This window comes from Pipistrellus hanaki (assembly GCF_964339955.1).
Source record: "Pipistrellus hanaki genome assembly, chromosome: 4".
Lineage (NCBI taxonomy): Eukaryota > Metazoa > Chordata > Mammalia > Chiroptera > Vespertilionidae > Pipistrellus > Pipistrellus hanaki.
The window spans coordinates 43,036,155-43,058,029 of NC_140506.1; the positions used below are offsets into that span (position 1 = coordinate 43,036,155).

Consider the following 21,875-nt stretch of genomic DNA (forward strand, 5'->3'; position numbering starts at 1 on the left):
CTCTAGTAGTGATATAAGAGAAGAACAGTATGATGACCCTCATGTCCTTTAAAAATCACCTTCTGAGTGAGGCATTCCTTCAGTGCTCTATTTAAAATTTTAACTTTATCCCTGCCATGCAACTTCCTATTTCCCCTTCCCTCATCCCCCTACCTTCCTCTCATGAGATCCTATCACTATCTAACATCCTATATTTGACTCATATTTATTTTTGTTTATTATCTGCATTACCCCACTAGATTTTTGGCTCTTGGAGGGCAGGGATTTTGATATTTTGTTCATAGTTGTATCAAGGGCAGTCTTTGGAACAGTATAGGTACTTAAATATTTATTGAACAAATAACAAAATGAGTACAAACAAAAATATTCCTAAAGAAAATACTTTTTCCCAATTAAAAATAAGTGAATGCTTCTAACATAATCTATAAACACCCCTGAAGCCAAAAGTAGTAATTTTATTTTTCTCATGCCAACACAAAGCAAAACTCATTGCTAACTTAGAAATATCTAGCCTTACTTTTAATATAAACTCTTTAATTTATCTAACATGGTAAAACTGAGGCAATAGTGATAGTTCAGTTCTATTTAATTAGCATGGGTTGAATACTTAATAAATAACAAAATAGTATCTAATGGGACAAGATGTTTCTTAAATCTTAACATTCTATCTACAAAATTATACTACTTTATTTAAGAAAATCAAACATTTTGCCAAATAGGAGAAAGGAGAGGAATAAGCATGTAGAGGGAAAAACAAACAAACAAATGGAATAGAAAAATACAAATTCTTTGACCCATTAAAGAAAGGCCCATTCAACATGAACAGTTTGTAGCTAAAAGGAGAACCTTAGTAAGAGAAAACAAGCATATGTACAGGCTATATCTGTTTTTTTCTTATAAAGAAAACAATAAATACGTAAAAATGTTTATCATTTTAAAGAAGAGAAAGATTGACATTAGCCTTTTGACCATCCTTAGTGTCCATGTCAAGGTATTCATGGCATATAACCAGCAAAGTTATAAACCAAAGGTACAGACATGAGATGCATGGGAATTAAAAGATGAGACTACGTGACTATTTGAGACATTGGGTTCAAGCTCTAAGATCATAAGTGTGTTTAAGTCTGATTCTTTAAGCCACTTAAAGCACTGTGAATACACAAGATGATCCACATTAAAAAATCACTTGGTTTTATTTTGCTGAATAGAGAGAGCCATAGACCATGATAGACCATTTTCAATTATGAGATGGCTCAGAAAGTATGTATGAATTCAGAGAATGCTGAGACCCTATATTTTGTAGTACTGAGAATTTAATCTTTCATTAGAAAGAATAAAATCTAACCAGTGAATTTCCAATTATAGATTTCATAATGAATTCTAGTTATTGCTTCCCGGACCTATCAATTCCATTAATAGATGAATATCTTTTCTGAATCATAACTCAAAAAGAAATGTCAGTATTGTATCAATGATATTTATATTAAAAATAATAAGACAATGAACCCATTCTACTTGGATGCACTGGTCATTTATACACAATTGGAATTCTGGGGAAAATATCAAAGATAATCAATATGCATATAGATATTAGGATAAAATTATATGCTTTTCATTTCAGACAAGGGTAGGAGTGAGAATAAAGTTCTGATTTTTAAAGAGCAATGGGCAGGGATGGGGAAGAGAAATGAATAAATTATCAAATAAAATTCCACAAATGATACAAAACGAGATTATTAGGATTCCTAATTTGGAAAAATATATAATAAAAGTAACTCTCCACTGAAGCATAGTATGTTGATTAGAGTCTGACATGAAAAATAAAATAATTTTACTAAATTCTAATTTAGGCTATTGAAATATTTAGAATAATTTTGCAATAAATACATAAATCAAATCATTATGTTGTACACCTAAAACGAATACAATGTTATATGTCAATTATATCTCAATTAAAAAATATTATTTGGTTTACATAAAGTACAAACCCTTTTACACGTAAAGAATATAACTCTTGGAACAAAGACATCATGCATAAATAAACCAGTTAGTAGTTACAACCATCATTTCTCTTTGCTTTGAAAGGTTAAAAAAACTAAACCAAATAAATTAGTTAATGTTCAGCTTCTGTAAAATCAGAGTGCTTAGGAAAATTCAAATTTAAAAAGAGTAAATCAATAGTATTTTTAGAAATACATGTTATGCTACCCAATAATGAATTCTATGCCTCCCTCTCCCATAAATCCATAGTACAATCTTTGAAACTAAAAATAATAACTTTAATAATTTTTAAAATGCAGTGTTGTTGTTTTTTTTTTTGGTATTTTTAAAGAGAGAGAAAGAGAAAAACATTGAGGTAAAGGAGAAAATCCATTGGCTGCCTCCTGCACGCTCCCTACGGGAGATCGAGCCCAAAACCTGGGCATGTGCCCTGACCAGTAATTGATCCCGGTTCCCTTTTGGTGCACAGGATGATGCTCAACCAACGGAGCCATACCAACCAGGCCTAAAATATAGTTCTTTAAGAAAATGGTCATACCAGGTGAGATTCTTTTCAAGTCCAATATGGGAAAATTCTTACATACAGTTTTGCTGTAATCAATTTTAGTGATGCTAATATATCTCAATATATATGATATGCTTCTTTGGAAATACACATGAAGTATTATTAGGCTATAGTCACACTTCATTTTCAACCATTTTATCCATCTTAAGCACTATTATTCAGTCTTTTAAAATATCAACTACTTGCAAAACATTTAATCTATACCAAAATGCAGGAATTTGCTGTACTGAGATTATTCAAGTCAAAGTGAATCACAAGCCTTGAAAGTAATTCCAAAAGAAGTTTCAAAATTGCTTTCAATAATAAGTAACAATAGAATTGAAACACAATATATAGCCTCTAGAGACAGTTATATGAAAGAATATTTATTGATAAATTCTACTATTTGTTAGAAAAAACAAACCTGTTTAATTTATACTAATTTCCTTTATAGCTGTAACCCTTCATTTGGGTTTTAGATGTAAAAAGCATGAAAAAGAATTTTATTTTTTCACTAGAGGCCCGATGTACTGGTGGGGTTCCTCAGCCTGGCCTGCAGGGATTGGGCCAAAACTGGCAGCCTGACATCCCCTGAGGGGTCCCAGAGTGCAAGAGGGCTTGGCAGCTCCTGCAATGAGCATCTGCCCCCTGGAGGTCAGTGTACGTCATAGCTACCAGCCAGTTGGCCAGTCAGCCCATCGGCTGGTCACTTGGGCATATCTATCTATCTATCTATCTATCTATCTATCTATCTATCTACCTACCTACCTACCTACCTACCTACCTACCTACCTACCAATTAATCATCTATCTATCTATCTATCTAAATTGTGTTTAAATTTTTCAATTAAATCACCTCAATTTCTGAACTATAAAATAAAAATTTAACATTTCTAATTCTGGATACCAAAAATGTAAAACAAGTCCTATTTAACATGAATTTTTTAGTGTGGGAAAGATTCTGAAAATGACAGAAAAAAATTTTCATTTGGGAGAAACCAACTAAGTATAAAATATGACTATTCTCACACGGGCACCACAAATAAATTGCTTGCTCTAATAAATTCTCAAAATGTATTTTAATCTCATTCCAAAAAGAAAGAAAATTTCTAGACACAAAGACATCTCATTCAATAATGTTTTTACATTCAGCAACTTAAAATATAAGGATCCAGTATTTTCATCTTTTATAATCTCAATATATTATATATTTAATATATAATATATACAATACATACAGGTAGTCAGCAGGATTACAAAGTAATTTCTTTAAAGTCTGATCAATATAGATAAATATTTTTAGATTATTAAAAAGAAATATTTAGGATCATAAAATAAAATAAAATAAAATATGGGAGTTCCAAACCTAATAGCAAGATTGCAAATGTTCATATAGCCAGTCATTTTAAAAGATCCCTCAAGTTGGATAGAATACATTTAAAACAATACTTTTGCTACTTTCAAGCAGCAGTACTTGCAGATATTAAGCATGTACATCTTTATTACATTTAAGATTACTATGCAGCTTACTTTACTGTAATATACAGTAGCTATTTCTTCCTTTCTGTTGGGTTTTTTGTTATTATTGTTTGAAGAGTGACTAATATATTACCAACAGAAACAACTTTAGCTCCTTAACCTCCTCTAAAACATGGCTCAGTTTGAAAAGTGTTCTACAGGCAGCCACATGAATATTAACAGTACCTTAATACCACAAAGAGCAACCAATAGCTGGAGTCATATGAAAAGTTCCAAAGACTGTTTTAGAGGTTTCTGTAAAACCAAGGTAAACAGAAGCATTACCCTTGCAGATAGCCCTCTCTCACATCAGTTAACACAAGGAGTTAAATCTTCCAATGCCACAGTATAGCACTTAATCTATTGAGTAACTTTACATATAATATCATTAATTCACCCTGAGAATACAGAGGAAGCATTTCAAACAAGATATTCTGATATGTTTCTTTTCTCCTTTATATTTGCTTTCTTCTGGGTTTTTTTGTTTTGTTTGTTTTTTGTCAGCCCTTCAAGGGCACAAATACTTGAAACCCAAGTGTGACTTGGATATCCTTTTATGTTAACTGAGATTCATGCCACAGTGAGATACTGGTGGTAGAAAAGCCCAAAAAGGCTTGTAGAAAAGAGACACGCAGCAATCCACCAGGTTAGAAAAGACAGAAGTCCTCGAAAGAGCAGAGGAGTGAAAATGTTTTTTAAGCTGCTCAATGCCACTGTTATCTGTGTAACAGTTACCTTCACCTTCCCATCACCAGATGGTAATTCAGAGTAAACAGAATTGGATGGTAGACTATTATCCACTGGCAAGGTAGAGATAGATTCTGGATAAATGCCCCAGGAATGGTGACCTAGAAAATTCAAGACACAAATAAAACTTGAAGAACAACTAATTCCAAAGCTTTATATGAAAAATAATAAACTGTTTAACTTCTATTTGAAATTAAATTATTTTATGTTAAATATAAAGTAAAATAATCTTTCAACATACCTAGTAAAATATTCATTTAACTTGATCAGACTGTAATCTGGTCTCAGCAGTAAAAGTATGTATAAAAGCTACAAGTATAATTTACTTTTAATAGCTGCACTAAAATCTAAAATAATAAAAAAATTCCTTATGTAATATCTGAATCAACTATCTTTACTAAAGTGACAGAGACAGACGCAATAACTTCTTAGAAATCTTTTCTTCCTCTAGAATATCAGAATAAATTTCTTTCTCAGAAACTATCTGTGATTTCAGTATGAAAGACTATTAATAGCTCCCAGAAATTTTTTCATCATATACTTTTCAATGTTGGATAGGATATGAATCACATAATTTACAATTGAGCTACTCCTTTATGTTCCATAGATTCCTAAAGGACATTTCCATCTATCATCAGCTCTACACTACCTACTAAGTCCACTCAAATTATACTTTGTTCCTTTAGCTTCTTAACCTCCTTCCCACTAGCACCAAGGAAAATGATCAATACAATAATAGATACTTCCTGAATAACAACACACAGGGACATGATACCTTAGTTAATAGACTTTTAGGATAACTGTTTTTCCTTGGAGAAATCTCTACTCTTTTAACATAAGTTATATATAAAGTAGAACTCACAAAAGAATTCTATAATTCATATAAGTTTATAAGTACCTTGCAATAATTTAAATATTAGGCACTAACAAAACTTTAAAAAGTCCTTTTATAACATCAAATAAGATCAACAGTGCTAAGTCAAGTTATTCAATAAATCTGGGAACTAACCTTTGGTAATCAATTTTTATAAATAAAGTATAACATAAAACCATATGGGCTTGAGTTTTCAACATGAGAAATCAACTTCTAAAACTAAAAGTTTTCCATGTTTCCTATTCAAACTTTTCAAGAGAGGAATAATTTTAAGATGCATATTTCCTTGTGGGTAACAAGAAGCATTATTAACCACAGGTGGAAAGTACAACATGTTCCCAGTTGTGAGGGCACACCTACCGAGTGTTTTTAAAAGCAGAGTTGTGTGAAGCAGCATCACCAGAGGTGCCACGTACTGCAGTGCAATGACACAGAGGTAATAAAAGACCCGAGCCACCTACAACCAACAACATTCTTCAGTGTCTAATATGGCTGACATGTTACGAGTGAATTATACTTTCAAATAACTGTCAAACTGAATTGTTTAAGAGATAAGAAATCCTTTCATGGAAACGAAGCTAAATGGTAATAAGTTTGTACTTCATTATAAATGTCCCCAAACTGACTTCAGAAAGGCTCAGTTTGAAGATAAGTTTCTTTAAATGTGAAAATATTAAAACAGTTTTCTTTAAAAAGTTCTTAGTGATTAATATAAATTGGATAAAATAACCACAAAAATTCAAATAGTGTATATTCACTTACATTTCCAATATAAAACAAAATAAGCAATTTTTGTTTTAAAGTCAGACACCTAAAAAAAATAACAAACTAAATAATAGTATCAGGCAAATCTAACAGACCAATCCATGAGCAAAACCCCTTTATAAATAAAAGCATCAAGTCCCCATCCTATATGAACATATTTGACTGAAGTCAAATAATTATAGACTATGAAAATATATAAAATACGGTAACAAACAGAAAAATGTGGAATGTTGATTAATACTCCTGATTTATAAATGAAGTAAAAAACAAGGGCTCTAACACCAAATCTAAAATCAAAACAAAACAAAAAAGATGACCAGGCTAAATTTCCAGTCCACTATAACGCTTGAGGGATTCCTAGCACTTTTCTCCTCTGGAATCCCCATTAAGTTAAATATTTATGTTTCATGGTCAATTTTTGGAATAATGTTAAAAAAAAAAAATGTAGTCACTAAAATTAATATTTCCTACCCTTTAATTCATAAAGGCTTGACAATATATTGTAATGTCTTTCATTTTAGTAACAGTAGACATACCACAGCTTTACAGCACACTACTGTAAGGTGCTTAAAACACTTAAGGCAGGGAAGTGGAATTAAGACCTGTCTTACAAGGAACAGACTAATGAAGCTCAGAGGGAAGGGGGTTGGCAGTGGGAAGAGATTAACCAAAGAGCTTATATGCATTGCCCATGAACACAGACAGAAGGATGGTGAAGGCCTGGGGCAGGGCGGGAACTGGGTGGTGAAGACCATGGGGGAGGAAAAATATTTTTTTTAAAAAACCCTTTCTTCTAACACCAAAATCAGATCAAAGTCTCTTGATGTCTGTATAAAATCAACCCGTTTATTTACAATAAAAATATTATAAAATTACAACCAAATTATTTTTTTCTTATAACACAGTATTTGCTAGTTTTCATTTTAACTACAGTATAAAACTTACCATTTTCTGTAGCTCCACTGTACTTATTCGGCCTGCTTCTTTCTTCATCTGATCCACACACTTCTGGGCTAGGTTTAAGTAAGCTTGCAGGTGACTGCGCATCATGGCCAGCCGTAAAACACACAGCAGGATTATCACCCAGAGTCGCAGAGTATCGAATGTAGCTTCTGTCATTCTACAGATCAAAAAGTTGACACGGTGCTCTCAAAGATCATATTATGCTAGCACATTAGTTATGTGTTAATGTTCACCATAACCTACAGTTAGAAACATACACTTAGCTACAATTGGGAGATACAAAGCAAAAGTATCCCACTCTGCCACAGACTTGCCTACATAACGAAGTACTTTCACTGGCATAACAGAACAAGATAGATGACTGTTTCATGAAACTAAAGTAGGAACAGATATCTACAGGAAGAAAGAAAGTAGAGTAGTACTTAGAATCCTTTTCTCTATCTATCCTTCTCCATGGGAAAAAAAATTGACCGTGAAATAAAAAGAGAAGTTGGGTGCTCTTAACCTGGAGACTAGGAAGAAGAAGAGACTGTGGAACTATTGAGGTCTACAGTTGTCCATGTGGAAAACAACGCAGTATTTAATAAAAAGAACAAGCATAGACTCTGTTTTGTATGCTAACAATTGTAAACCTACTTTTGCTCTGTCCTGTATTGTGGCTAGAAGATGCAAGGCCACCCACAGCCCCGCACCTTCCAGGGGGCCTACAGACAACACTGCTCTCGGAGCTGTGCAACAAGGGGGCTTGGCCGACAGCACCCTGAGGGCAGCTACTACACAGACTTGGAGGGTGACAGATAATGGGAATGAAGGGAATAGAATAAAGAGGTGAATCAAAAAATATTTGCTCAGTTTATCAGTTCAGGATTTATAATAATAGTCATTAAGTAGTACTTCTAACTCAGATTATTTAACTAACCTCATAAAGATTTGGTAAATTGATCTAATGGATTATCTCAAGAAGAAGCCTGAGCTGGGATAAAATACCCAAGTAAAGGACAGGCAGAAGACATTTCTCCATATTCCTGAAGTCATTCTAGGTTACCCTAAATATGTTCTATGTTCACTTTTGGTTTTCTTCTTATGAGGTCACGGACATACACAAATTACCACATTTTATATTTTTGATGCTAAATAAGAACACATGGATGGATTGAAATACATTTCTGGGTTGAAACTTATTATAACCATTTTTGCTTCTGACTACAAATAAAGACCTTTCCATAAACCTTTTAGTGCATGTAATAGGCGAAAAACCTGTCACTTGCTTTCTTCTTCATCACATTTTCTTTGATGGATGGGCAGCCATTCTTTCTCAATCTACCACATGGACTTTGAATTTTAAGCAAAAATTAAAAATCACCTCTGTCTAATCATCCTATGTAATAAAAGACTAGGTGGCGTCACGTGACACCATCACAAGATGGTTGCTACAAGATAAGCTGGCGGGGGGGGGGGGGGGGGGGAGGGGGGGGAGGGGCAATTGGGGGTGAGATCAGGCCGGTAGGGGAGGCCAGCTGGGGGCGGCCAGGCTGGCAGGGCAGTTGGGGGTGAGATCAGGATGGCAGGGGAGGGCAGTTAGGGGCAATCAGGCCAGCAGGGGAGGGAAGTTGGGGGTGAGATCAGGCCTGCAGGGGAGGGAATTGGAGGCAATCAGGCTGGCAGGAGAACAGTTAGATGTTAATCAGGCGGCAAGGGAGCAATTAGGGGGCAATCAGGCTGGCAGGCAGGCGAGTGATTAGAGCCAGTGGTTCCAGATTGCGAGAGTGATGTCCAACTGTCACAGGATCAGGCCTAAACTGGCAGTCGGACACTCTTCAAGGGGTCCCAGATTGGAGAGGGAGCAGGCCGGGCTGAGGGACACCAGCCCCCCTCCCCTCCATGCACGAATTACATGCACCAGGCCTCTAGTTTAATATAATGGTCTAACAAATAGAGAACAAGATGGAGCAGAGACAAGGCTGAAATTTTGTTTGAATTGCTTATGAAATGGATCAGAAATGGGGATGAAACAAAAGAAATTAAGATATAGAAAGGCAATACTAGGTCTTCATATAAAACACATTTTTCTTATAATTTAATATACACACAAGGCAAAATTATTTATCTCCATTTCCTTTAAGCATAGTATTTGCTATTAACGTGCACAAAGTTTAGTTAGGGTAAAAGTGGGAAATGATTGTTGGTAAGTGCTGAGTGCTTTATATATTATATATCAAATCTGACTGAATAACCTTAGCCAAATTATTTAATTTCTGAGTCTATTACTTCATCTATAAAATGAGATGAGATCAGCAATCAGACACAGAATCACTGAAAGAATAAATGAGATAAAATAAGTAAAGTATCAACACATAGCATACTAACTGGTGTATGATGGATACATCATGAATACTGGTTTCCTATTTTCCGAATTAAACTAAAGCAAATATAAAATCAGAGAATATAATAATAGGAGTATAAAATCCAAAGTCTATGACCAAATTTCAAAGAAAGATGGGGAATGCTTTCAGCATCAAAGACATTAGTTAGAAGTATTTCTGAGATTTTGTCTAGAGTCCTAGGATTCTCAGGATATACACTTCCCCACCCCCCAAATACAAACAAAATTTTATTTAGAAAGACACAAAAACAGAAGTGAACTGTGGAAAAAGTGAGTCAGTAGGGCTACATGGGCTCAGGAAACAAGTTCAAAGACAAAAGAAGAGCCCTTGAGTTTAAGTTTAAGAGAAAGAAAGACATAGGCAACTCTAAGAAAGAGGAAAGTTTCGGGCCTGCTAGAGGGAGGGAAGAAGGGAAGGAGGGAAGGAAGGAGAGAAAGAAAGGAGAGGGAGAGAGAGACCCACTTTTAAATACTTATTTACCCTTAAGGCTTAATTGTGTGGGGGGGAAAAACATTCTAACTTTTACTGGTACTTCCCTAATTCAATAAGATTAACTTTTAATAAACGTTGTGGCCCTGGCTGGGGGGCTCTGTTGATTGGAGCATCTTTCCATATAACAAAAGGTTCCAGGTTCGATTCCTTGTCAGGGCACACACCTAGTTTGGGGGTTCAATCCCAGGTCGGGGTGCAGACAAGAGGCAACCAATCAATGTTTCTCGCTCAGATCACATTTCTCTCTCTAAAAATAAAAATAAAAAAAGTTATGCTTATCACTGATTATATACTCTAAGACAAATCCTGGATCTAAAAGTATACATAACATAAAATGCACACTGTGGAGTCAATGACTAGTCAAAATTTTCTATTTTAATTTTGATGAGGCAAAGCACTGAAGGGAATATTTATTAAGCACTTATTTCCAGCTGGTTGCATTACATGTGTTCTTTCATTTAATTCCAATGATAACTTTGTGAGGTGGATACTATTATCTTCATTTTCCAGATGGGGAAACAGAGGCTCAGTGAAGTTAAATAATCTCCCTCAAATGACAGTTTTAGTGAAAATCAGATCTGGGGTTTAAACCAGCTCTGTATGAATCTTTCTATTACTCTAACATCCTTTCACAAGGCTAATGAGTTAACATACCAAATACATTTATTAATGCCCTTTAGTAAATTATTTCTATGTTTCCTTACCATCTTCTTCTGTTAAAATATAGCTAAATGGAGAGATATGACCTAATATTAGATAATAATGTCAAGGCATTATTTAAAATTTTGATATACAGGAAAATGTCCTTATTTTTTAGAGGTACACACTAAAGTACATAGGAATAAAAATGTTATGCCTCTAATATACTTGAAAAACTACATAAAACAAAACAAAACAAAAAAAAGGGTGAAGCAAATATGTAAAATGTTATAACTACTATTGAGGCTTTATATATGAATTTCCATTTATTCTTATTTTTTTCCTCCATAATTTTCACAATCAAAACAATAAAAGAATTGCACAAAGTATCTTTAAAGCAGGCATAATGACAATACAAAAATATAAAATAATTTGACAATAACTGAAAAAGTAGGAAAAACTTGTAAGTATTCAAAATAATGTTAATGCAGGGTAATAATCATCCACATTCATTAATAAAGATCACAAAGAGTTAAATGAGGACTTGAGGCTTCACTTTTATAACACATTTTTAGCATTTCTATTGTTTTAAAAATAGTGTCCTAATATTCTCCTTAAAATTTTTAAATACAGTATATAGCATTTTTTAGTATATAATGAAACAAAAATTAACCCTCAAATACCCATACTTACAAAGGGACACTTTCTTTTCCCAATGGTGGGTTCATAATGTAGTCTCTGGTGATTGGTTTTACCCAGAGCAGAACCATAAATAAAGGTGCCAAGAAGTTGATATGAAGCAATGTTCTGAAAAGTATGTAAGAAATAGACATAAAAATCCAGAAACAAAATAAACTACAGAAACTTGGGACTTACATAACAAAGGTAAAAACTTATTTACAGTATTCTATATATTTAAGGTGCTACTATCACCATTATTTGATATTTATCATTAGCATTTAACACTGATTTGAACCCTTGCAAAACTACTTCATTGCCTTAATTTTTCAGATAAGATCCATGAAAGTTAAAGGACTTGCTCATAACAATTATTACATGTCAACGGCAGATCTAGCATTAAAATCTAAATCTGTTAACTTCTTTTGCAGTGTTAGAAACCCCTCCTATCTCCCTGATTTAATACACAGGTACTTAAATGTTTCTCTAACTTTACATAATCAATGAATTCATAGATTTTTTCAGTATACAGGAGTTATTGTTTGATAATTTTCAGTGTAGCTAAAACAACATGCCTCATTATTTAAAAGTTATATGGACTAGCAAGGTCCATAATATTAGAAGGCATAAAGTAGATGGAACTTATTGCAACAACTTAGGAAACTTTCAATATATAATGATCATGTATATTGTTCTTATTATGTTGTTATAATCATAAATAATTTATAAGTTTTCTTCTTGGATATTATAAAAATACATGAAATAAATTTCCCTATCCTTTACTAACCAAAGAAATTTATATTACTCCTAATAAGGCAATATACTTTAATACAGCAAAAGGTTTCAGGTATGAGCTATACCTTCATTAAGTGTTGTCCCAAATGTGTACCCTACAGAGATACAGGACTAGATTTTTCTTATTTTAGAAAAAAAGAGAAATCCTTCAGATTATTTTATTGCCATGTACTACTTTCATTATCAACCACAGTGAAGGGCTAAACCGGAAGGTTTAAAACACACACACACAGAGCTGGGAACCATGAAGACCACACACACACACACACACACACACACGGCTGGGAACCCATGAACACCTCACACACACACACACACACACACGGCTGGGAACCCATGAATACCTGACACACACACACACACACACACACACACACACACGGCAGGGAACCCATGAACACCTGACACACACACACACACACACACACACACGGCTGGGAACCCATGAACACCTGACACACACACACACACACACACACACACACACACACACACACACACACGGCTGAGAACCATGAACACCCATAGGGAAAGGTGGAACTCTGGTTCTAACTCTGGCATTAAAACAAGTACTAGTGCCTGGCCATGGGGGTGAGGAGAAAGCTGCTCTTTGTGCTAGTCATGCCACTCTCACAACAAAATAGGCTTGCCCACACCCTTGTATCAGGCAGAGTGCTACAACAGAATGTGGGGGCTACAATAAACTGAAAATAAGACTCTAAATGCCTAAAGTGAAAAATCTTAAAAAGAAGCCACGTTTTAAAAGAAAACTAAAATGTGCCTCCACGCCCACTTCAAAACACCACTAGTAAATGTTTTTAATGTTTTTATAAAGTGACTCTCTCATCTCACAGGCTGGTCAAACCTCGGGCGTGGGGAAGAAAGCAGCAGTATTAGGTATGCAGTGTTGCTAGGGAACACTCTAGTATTAAGGAGCAGCCCACAGCGGTTTCAGTAGCTGGTGAAGGACTCCCCTCCACCCACCCTTTCAGCTTATTTAAATCATAACACTGGGGTTAGTGGACTGAAGTGTGTGTGTAGAGAAGTGGGGAGAACCAGGTTTTGTTTTAAAAGAAGCCATTAGACAGATGGAATGGTGGGAGAAAGGCAGGATGTAGCCAAGAGCATGCTGAGTAAAAGGAGGAAAAAGAGGGATGAAGGAGTGTACAATGGTAGGTGAGAATAAGTGAACATACACACATATCTAAAAAAAATGGAGGTAAGGAAAAAGACTGTCAAAAAAAAAAAAAATGACATAGGTAAGAGAGATAGTAATATAAAAACACTACAGAATCAGCAATATTAAAGTATGAGTTTTTAAAGAGCAGAAATGTTAGGAAATGATCATTCAGAAACTTAATGATTATAAATGCATATATCAAAAAGACTATTCTCAACTCAGGCTTCTTTTGCAAAACAAAAAGATAAGGGAACTTGGATGTGGCTATGAGCTGGATCTATAAACCTGTCATTCTGCTAAGGTATCTGCATCAACAAAAAAAAATTTATGGTAACTACAGATTATAGTAAATGGGTTTGAACTATATATATGTTTTCAAATATTATATCTCCATTTTGAGAACTAAAATAAAATTTGATAGTTGAAAGTAGTCTGATATTTGACATTGTACAGTACTAACAATCCCCAAAATAAAACGATGCATCATTCTAACAAGAGTTGTACAAACACCTCTTATGTATACATATTTTACTTTTAAAATTTTTAATTAAAAAAAAATTAAATTTAAATAACAGTTTACATACAATTTTAATAAAATATTCCATAGATCCTCAGTTCAGTTGTAGAAATTACAATTTCAAAAACTGTCCTGGGTTAAAAAGTTAACATAAATAATGACATTTCTATTCTAACAGGTAAAACAATTTAGCAATTGATGTTATATTTTTTAAAGCCAGGACTTAAAATCTGGAAATGATTAAAATAAACTTGCTTATAGTAGAAAGAAGTAGTGTGACATCAAATTAATTTTCAATATAAAAATGTATGATTTCATCACAATAATATACCTTCATTAAGATGGAAAACATATATTTATCTGCATGTGCTTATGTACATTTTCCGCTTACTGTGTAATTTTTTCTGTTGCCAAATTCAGGGCATCCAGATGCATTTGAGCCAGCCGTAATCCGGGAAATGTCAAAAAAGCCCCAATGAGTGAACAGAAAATAGCCAGGAAAAATTTGAAAGTAAGTTTTGAAACAGGACCCCTAAAAATAAAATTTTTAAAAATCTGATAAATTTTTAAAGTTACCTTTCTAGGAATTTTTCTTTCTTCTAATCAATCATTTAAAAAACACAATAGTAATACACAAAGAACGAACTTCTACAAAAGGACTGCACTTATCCAAATATCCATAGCAGGATTTAGTGAACTATAAATTAAATTAGACATCTCTTTAGGCCACATTTGAACAATCCAACCTATTACATATTCAACATAGAATTTCTTATGTAACATGTAAAAATTCTATGAAAGATACTAATTTTATACAAATGTAAAAATTAAAAGAGTATTTCTAAAAGTGACAGTCCTATTTAAAACTCTTTCACTGATTACAAATAAAGAACCACTCATAATAAATCTATTCTACTAAAAATGGAAAAATTTAAGTAATGCTTAATTAAAAAAAAAAAAAAAAAAAAAAAAGAACTTACTGAGATTCTAAACCTTGCTTTTCAAGAAACTGCATCGCACTGTCTGAAAAATTTGTAAATCCTGTAGGGGAAAAATATTATTCTTACCACTGACATAAAATACAGAATCTTTCTTTGGAAATAAAATGCTAGAAAACAGAGCATCTTAAACTTTGAAGTGACTAGTTTAGCTCTTTCATGTGCTAATTAGCATGCCATAATGCAATAAAATTTGGTTATTAGTAGGAACAGTCTTTGAAAACATCCTTTTGATATTTGTTCATTCCATGAATGTGCATAAAATTTGCATTAAGGTTTGCATCTGTGTTTATGTGAGTAAACTTTAGCATTTCAGAAACATTTAATTATAAGGAAGAAGTGGGGAAAGAGTGCATGTCTGAAGAAAGGTAACAAAAAAACTTAGCTAAAACAAAAGAGGAAGGAAGATCTTACTTAATAACAATAAAGGTTAGTTATTTAGAACACTGCAAAATATGCACCTCTAATCTAATTTTAAAAAGTTATCGGATGTAAAACTTACTTGAGTATTGAAGTAAAAAATAGTAACACTAGATAAAGCAGAACTGATTTTTAAAGTTGTATAAATTACCTGTTTCAAGTCCAAATTCCAGATAATTTTCTGTTACAATCAAGACTGCCATTGCTTTCACGAAGAAAAAAAATCCAAAGGTAACACAGACTGATCTTTCACCACCGTCTTTTACTTTAAAATAGTGTGTAGTTAATGAAAATAGAACTTTGCTGCAGAAGGAAAAGTTCAGGAAAAACCACAAATAACTTTGCGGGAGTCAGACACAATCATCTTTACAGGACTTGAATTCCAATAAATTTTTACTACTTTTTTTTTTTTTAAATTCTACAACATGCTTATCTATAAGGTGCTCTTTGGAAGGAAATGGGGGGGGGAAACCCCACAACATAGTGAAAATTTGAAGTTTTATAGGTCATAAAAAAATGAAGCAAATCTAAGTGAAACCCGTAACATTTAAGTGCACATACACAGATTGTTGCAATTAGGAAGAGAATGTATTTCTAGTTTGTCTGACTCAAATTTTACTAGGAGATTAGTAATTTTATGACATAGGTTCTCAGTGACATGAAAAGCCAAAGTAGAGGTTATATTAGGAAACTATTTTTTATTTGGCATGTTTATTAAGTAGTTTAGATTTAGACTGAATGCACAAACACAAGTCACAGGAATCAACTATAAATCACCCAGTAACTCAAAATCTGAGAATTTCTAATACTCACTTGGTAAGCTGTGATACAAAGATATCTGGTTCACCATTTCACAGTATGGTGAACAAAACAAATTCCAATTGAATACTCAAAAACAGCCAAAGGTTCAATTAAAAATATTAAAACATTTTCATTTTATATGAAAATATTAAAGATATCATTTTATCTGAACTCACTCTCACTAACTGATCAAGATCAGATTGATAGGTGATCCAAACTAGAACCCACATTTCTAGTTATACCAAATTGTTCTCCTTGAAGGCATAAACCCACCAAACCAAATAAGGTGCTTGGCAAAAAAAATATAGAAAGCATTTTTTACCTACCACTGTATGTCGAGCATGGAAAATAATGACAACTGTCATGTAGTACTTGCTAAGTATTAGGCATTACCAATTAACTCATTTTATCCCACTAGCCAGCTATTACTACTTTTATAGATTTAAAAAAAATCTGTCACAGACAGTTTAAGTAACTGGCCCATGAACACTTAGCTAGTTTAGAGGCGGTAGGGATTTCTAGGCCATTTGGATGCAGTCTATTCACTTACCAATCCTATATAATAAAAGGCCAGCAACCATAAACATAACGACTAGAACAACTGAACCACTTTTGAGATCTGGCTATTATCTCTCTCAATGCCTGAAGGCTCCAAGTTCAGGTTGGGGGAAAAGTGCTTCATATTTTACTGAAAATGGATACTGGAATCCAGAAGTGAAAAATTTCCCATTCATTTAGTTACACTAAAGAGCAAAATAACATATTTAGCCAAAACTGATATCAAACTACCAAAATGAAATATCTCAAAGATTACACCCACCACCAAGCTTTGTTTCCATACAAATGAATTACAAAATTTGTTAACAATACCCTGGCTACTGTTAGAGCATCAGCCTGTGCACTAAAGGTTCCTAGGTTCGAATCCTGGTCAAGAGCATTTATCTGGGTTGCAGGTTCCGTACCTGGCCCTGGTCTGGGAGCATGCAAGAAGCAATCAAATGATGTGTCTCCCTTACATCAATATATCTCTCTCTCTTTCTCCACCCCTCTCCCTTCCTCCTTTCCACTTTCTCTAAATATCAATAAAAAACTAGCCTCAGGTGAGGGTTAACATAAATGAATATGTCAACACTAAAAGAAAAAAAACCTACAAAATCAGATGCAGCTTTATTCCTGAAGCATGATCTTCCTTATAATCATTAATACTTTAATCTAATATAACCCTACACCACAAACACCTAAAATCTTATAATTCCTGCATCCTCAATTCATTTTGAATACTGGGTATATCTTACAATCAAGAATTTATTGAATCTCATGTTAGAACAGAACCTTCCCATAACCCAAAATGTAAAATACATAAACAATATTCTATTAACTAGAGGCCCAGCCTGTACTCTCTCTAATACGGGACTCCTCACCAGCAGTCGGACATCCCTCTCACAATCTGGGACCTCTTGCTCCTAACTGCTCATCTGCCTGTCGGTCTGATCGCCCCTAACTGCTCCCCACCCATGCCTACCTGGTCACCCCAACTGCCCCCCACCCCCGCTGACCTTGGACAATTTGCATAGTCCTCTATTATTAGTATAGATATTATCTCTTGGCTATGCCCATATGTTCAAGCTTTTATTCATTAGTCCACAAACCTCCACCTAAACCCAAATGGTGTATTTACCATCTCCGAAATGTAACATCTATGTCAGTCATGGGTCATAACTTATCAGAATTACCCTCTTCCTTTCCATCTACCTAATAAGACTGAAGCTCTATATCACGCATGGTAAACTCAAAGGCTAACACGGGCCAAATAAACAAGGCTTAAGTTTATGTGGGCAGCAAAAAAAAAAAAAGCTTTAATTTTCATAGAAACATAGGTTTATTTCAATAAAGGCATGCTGAATACAAAGGGCTGAAATAAATGAGTAATAATCGGTAACATAAAATAATAAAACATTTTAATAAAAGATTAATATTTTTTCTTGAACATTAACGTATCAGACACCTACTAACTGCACAAATTAATAGACATAACACAAATAAACCTATTTTTCTTGTTATCTGAAAGCCAAATATTTCCTGTTGCGTACACCAAACAAGTCAGTCCAAGGCTAATGATGTGGCAATCAGCTGCTAAAATATTCGATGCTAGTATTAGTGGAGAAATGGTGTACCTGAGCGTAAGAGAAATGCATGCAACATGATTATAGTAATCAGCCATTAGCAAACACTGTAGTTTGTTATTTATAATTATATATAGCCCTAACTGGTTTGGCTCAATAAATAGAACACTGGCCTATGGACTGAAAGATCCCAGATTCTATTCCGGTCAAGGGCATGTACCTTTGGTTTTGGGCACATTCCCAATAGGAGGTGTGCAGGAGGGCAGCTGATCGATGTTTCTCTCTCATCAATGTTTCTAACTCTAGCTCTCTCTCTTCCTCTCTGTAAAAAAATCAATAAAATATATATATTTTAAAGAATTATGTATAACAGCATATTGTAAAAATTGTTACAAAATTTTTATTAAAATGTTTCTTACATACTGTTATATTGGCTGGGCCACAAAAATATTCATTGTGGGATGGGCCTCGAGTCTGACATGCTTGCTCTTATAATTACATCCGTCATAAAGCTTACCTTTACCTCTCCAGCCCAGACCATTGTTTTCCTCTTCTAAACTCAAAGCATTTCCTACTATAATTTACTTGCCAAGTACTACATATTGTAGTGTGACAGTTATAAAGAAAGCATTCTCTTGCCCAGCTGGTGTGGCTCAGTGGTTGAGTGTAGACCTACTAACCGGGTCAAATTCGATTCCCGGTCAGGGTTGCACATCTCACACAGGTTGACCCCAGTGGTGGTGATGGGGGAGGCGTGCAGGAGGCAGCCGGTCAATGATTCTCTCTCATCACTGATGTTTTTATCTCCTCTTTCCCTTCTTCTCTGAAATCAATACTAAAAGTATATATATATATTTTTTTTTTTTTTTAAAAAGGAAGAAAGCATTCTCTAGATTTAGACTGCCTGGCTGAATCTTGGTTCAACTCTTACTATGTGATCCTCTGAGTGAAGTTAATTTTTTACCTTCCTTTATTTTCAGTTTCTTCATTTGTAAGAGTACAACTAATACATCCATCACCTCAGGGGGCTGTTCTGAAAATTAAAGATTTCTAGTTTTCAGCAATAGCTTGACGTTTTTGATATAACTGAATAAAACACAAAACTTCAAATATCGAAAAGATGGGAATGTACTCAAAGACAAAAAAGCTAAATTAATTTTTACTATGGATACAATTAATTCTTAATTGTGTTTAAACCTTTAAACTTTCTCATGAAAATGTTAACTATGAGGGTACAAGATTCTACAAAACGCAGCAGTGTGGGTATAAAATGAAAACACATGTGGGAGCTGACCTCTATCCAAGTAGAAATTGTCTCCTAACTCTCCATTATTTTCCTGTGCAGCCAGGTAACAAACTCCACTCTGACTCCAGCAGAAGCCTAAGATTAGCCCCTGAAGAAACTGAATTCGAGGTACAGCAATTTAGATTGAAGCAACTGTACTCAAAACAGAAAAATTAAGAGAAAGTCAACATACTCAAAGGCATGTTCACCTTTGAAGCATGCACACAGGCTTGTTCACTGCGCAGGAGATTACTCTCCTCTACAGACATTAACTTCAGCATCACCAAGTCATTCTTCAGTGAGGCTCACCAAATCCTGCGTGCACAGTTCCCAAACTGTTTTCAGTGTCTGACTCTTAAATATGAAAGGAAAGCCAAGAATCCCCAGACATGATAGCAGGGGTTAGAAAACTTTTCCTGTAAAGGACCAGATAGTCAATATTTTAGGCTTTGTGGGCCACATACAGTTTCTGTATGTGACATACTCTTCTTTTTTAATTTTCCAAAACAACCCTTAAAAATTTTAAAATCCATTCTCAGCTCCACAGTTATAAAAAAACAAACACAGAATGCAGCTCACATACAGAAAGCAGTAAGTTATTCACACAGAAAAGTAAACTACATCTGAAATACTATAGAAATGGATTTCAAAATAAAATTTCTCTAAGACTTATTTCCTTTGAATGTTTCTTCATAAATTGTCCACAATTGCCAAGTAAATTAGACTTATTTTTCCTTTATACATAAATACAACCTTATCATGTAAATAATGTTTGATGATATACCAAAATAAGCCTTCTATATTTACAGATAATGTATAACCAAAAACACTTACTAGGTAAAATCATGGCATTTATCTATTATTGTCTCAGTGGGAATACTGGGCAAGTACCTTCACTATGAATAAACTCCCCCCATCTTTAACCCTCTATTATTATTTTCATAGATCATTCTGTAGGTTTTCATAAAGAACATATTAGCCATAACTGGTTTGGCTCAGTGGATAGAGTGTTGAACTGCGGACTGAAGGGCCCAGGTTCGATTCCGGTCAAGGGCATGTACCTTGGTTGCGGGTTAAACCTGCCACATCTATTTTTCCATAAAAAAGGCAACTAAAATACCAAAAAAAACATACTACGCATTCTCACTGCAAAGAAACCTAAAAACTATACCAAGAATCTGCTTTAGTGTGTACATTGAAAACTAACAATAAATACATTGATCCTATGGCCTGGCAAGTAAAATCCTTTAAACTGTCTTCCAATGTTAAAAAAAAAAAAAAAAAAAAAAGAAAGAAAGAAACAAAACAACCAACTTGGATAATTTTTAACTGAAATATTTTTTCATATTTTGAGATAAAGGTTTAATTAGTATATTTTAGTTAAAAAGAAACCTAAAATTCTCTCAGAGATAAACTAAAAAAGTACTATGCATATGTAAAACTCAGCCCTCAAGAAGCTTATAGCCAGCCAGCCTAAGCCTAGCCAGACTATAGAAGGAAATAATAGCTAAATATTTTAAAAAGGGCAATACACGGGCTTTCTTTAAAAAGGAAGCAAGGAAGCAAACAAGCAAGCAAGCAAACGAACAAAAAACCTATTATCTAATCTCCTGGATAAAGCACAACAACAAAAGTTATTCTTAAACTTTTAGATTCAGAAGGAAAATGATAATGTCCAAGCTGAAATAAAAGTCAAACTCAATTATAAACTAATAAACAGAAATATAGCCCTATCTCCCAAGTAAGTTCCCTATATAATGCTAGGTTTCTGACCTGAAAGGTGAATTAATTTGGCAGCAATGATGTCACATATCTCTAAAAGTTTATAAAAGAAACAAAGCTTTGAGACAAAGCTATACACAAATTTTCAAGACAAGTATCTTGGCTCAGATTCAATAGCTTTGACTCTGCTTCTTTCTCATTAGGAGACCTTGATATCGTATGCAGTTCACTTCAGGGTTTAGTTTTGTGTTTTTCTTTTTATTTTAAAGCAGACTATTTTTGTGAAGTAAGAACCCAGTAATTTAGAATATTTTAAGGAATTTAGAAAAAGTGATTAAGTTTGCTGTTGTTGTCCATTTCCTACTGCAAACAAATAGAACATTTAAATTACAGACCTTCAGTTTACAAATCTACATACAAAATTGAATA

The 21,875-nt window shown here is 34.0% G+C and overlaps 1 protein-coding gene across 3 annotated transcripts in view; it reads right to left on the reverse strand.

The window, feature by feature from the left end:
• Positions 1-313: 313 nt before the first annotated feature.
• The window catches only part of TMEM161B (transmembrane protein 161B), a 56,512-nt gene continuing 34,950 nt past the window's right edge, over positions 314-21,875 (reverse strand). For 2 of the 3 annotated variants that reach the window (XM_084882022.1, XM_084882023.1), the window contains 7 exons: positions 15,667-15,818; positions 15,078-15,138; positions 14,489-14,629; positions 11,621-11,734; positions 7,395-7,569; positions 6,045-6,141; positions 314-4,911 (listed from right to left, as the gene is read on the reverse strand). In XM_084882022.1, coding sequence (XP_084738148.1) covers positions 4,634-4,911; positions 6,045-6,141; positions 7,395-7,569; positions 11,621-11,734; positions 14,489-14,629; positions 15,078-15,138; positions 15,667-15,818 — 1,018 coding nt within the window. In that variant the 3' untranslated portion in view covers positions 314-4,633. The remainder of the gene's footprint in view (positions 4,912-6,044; positions 6,142-7,394; positions 7,570-11,620; positions 11,735-14,488; positions 14,630-15,077; positions 15,139-15,666; positions 15,819-21,875) is intronic. The other variant, XM_084882024.1, reaches the window with a different exon arrangement.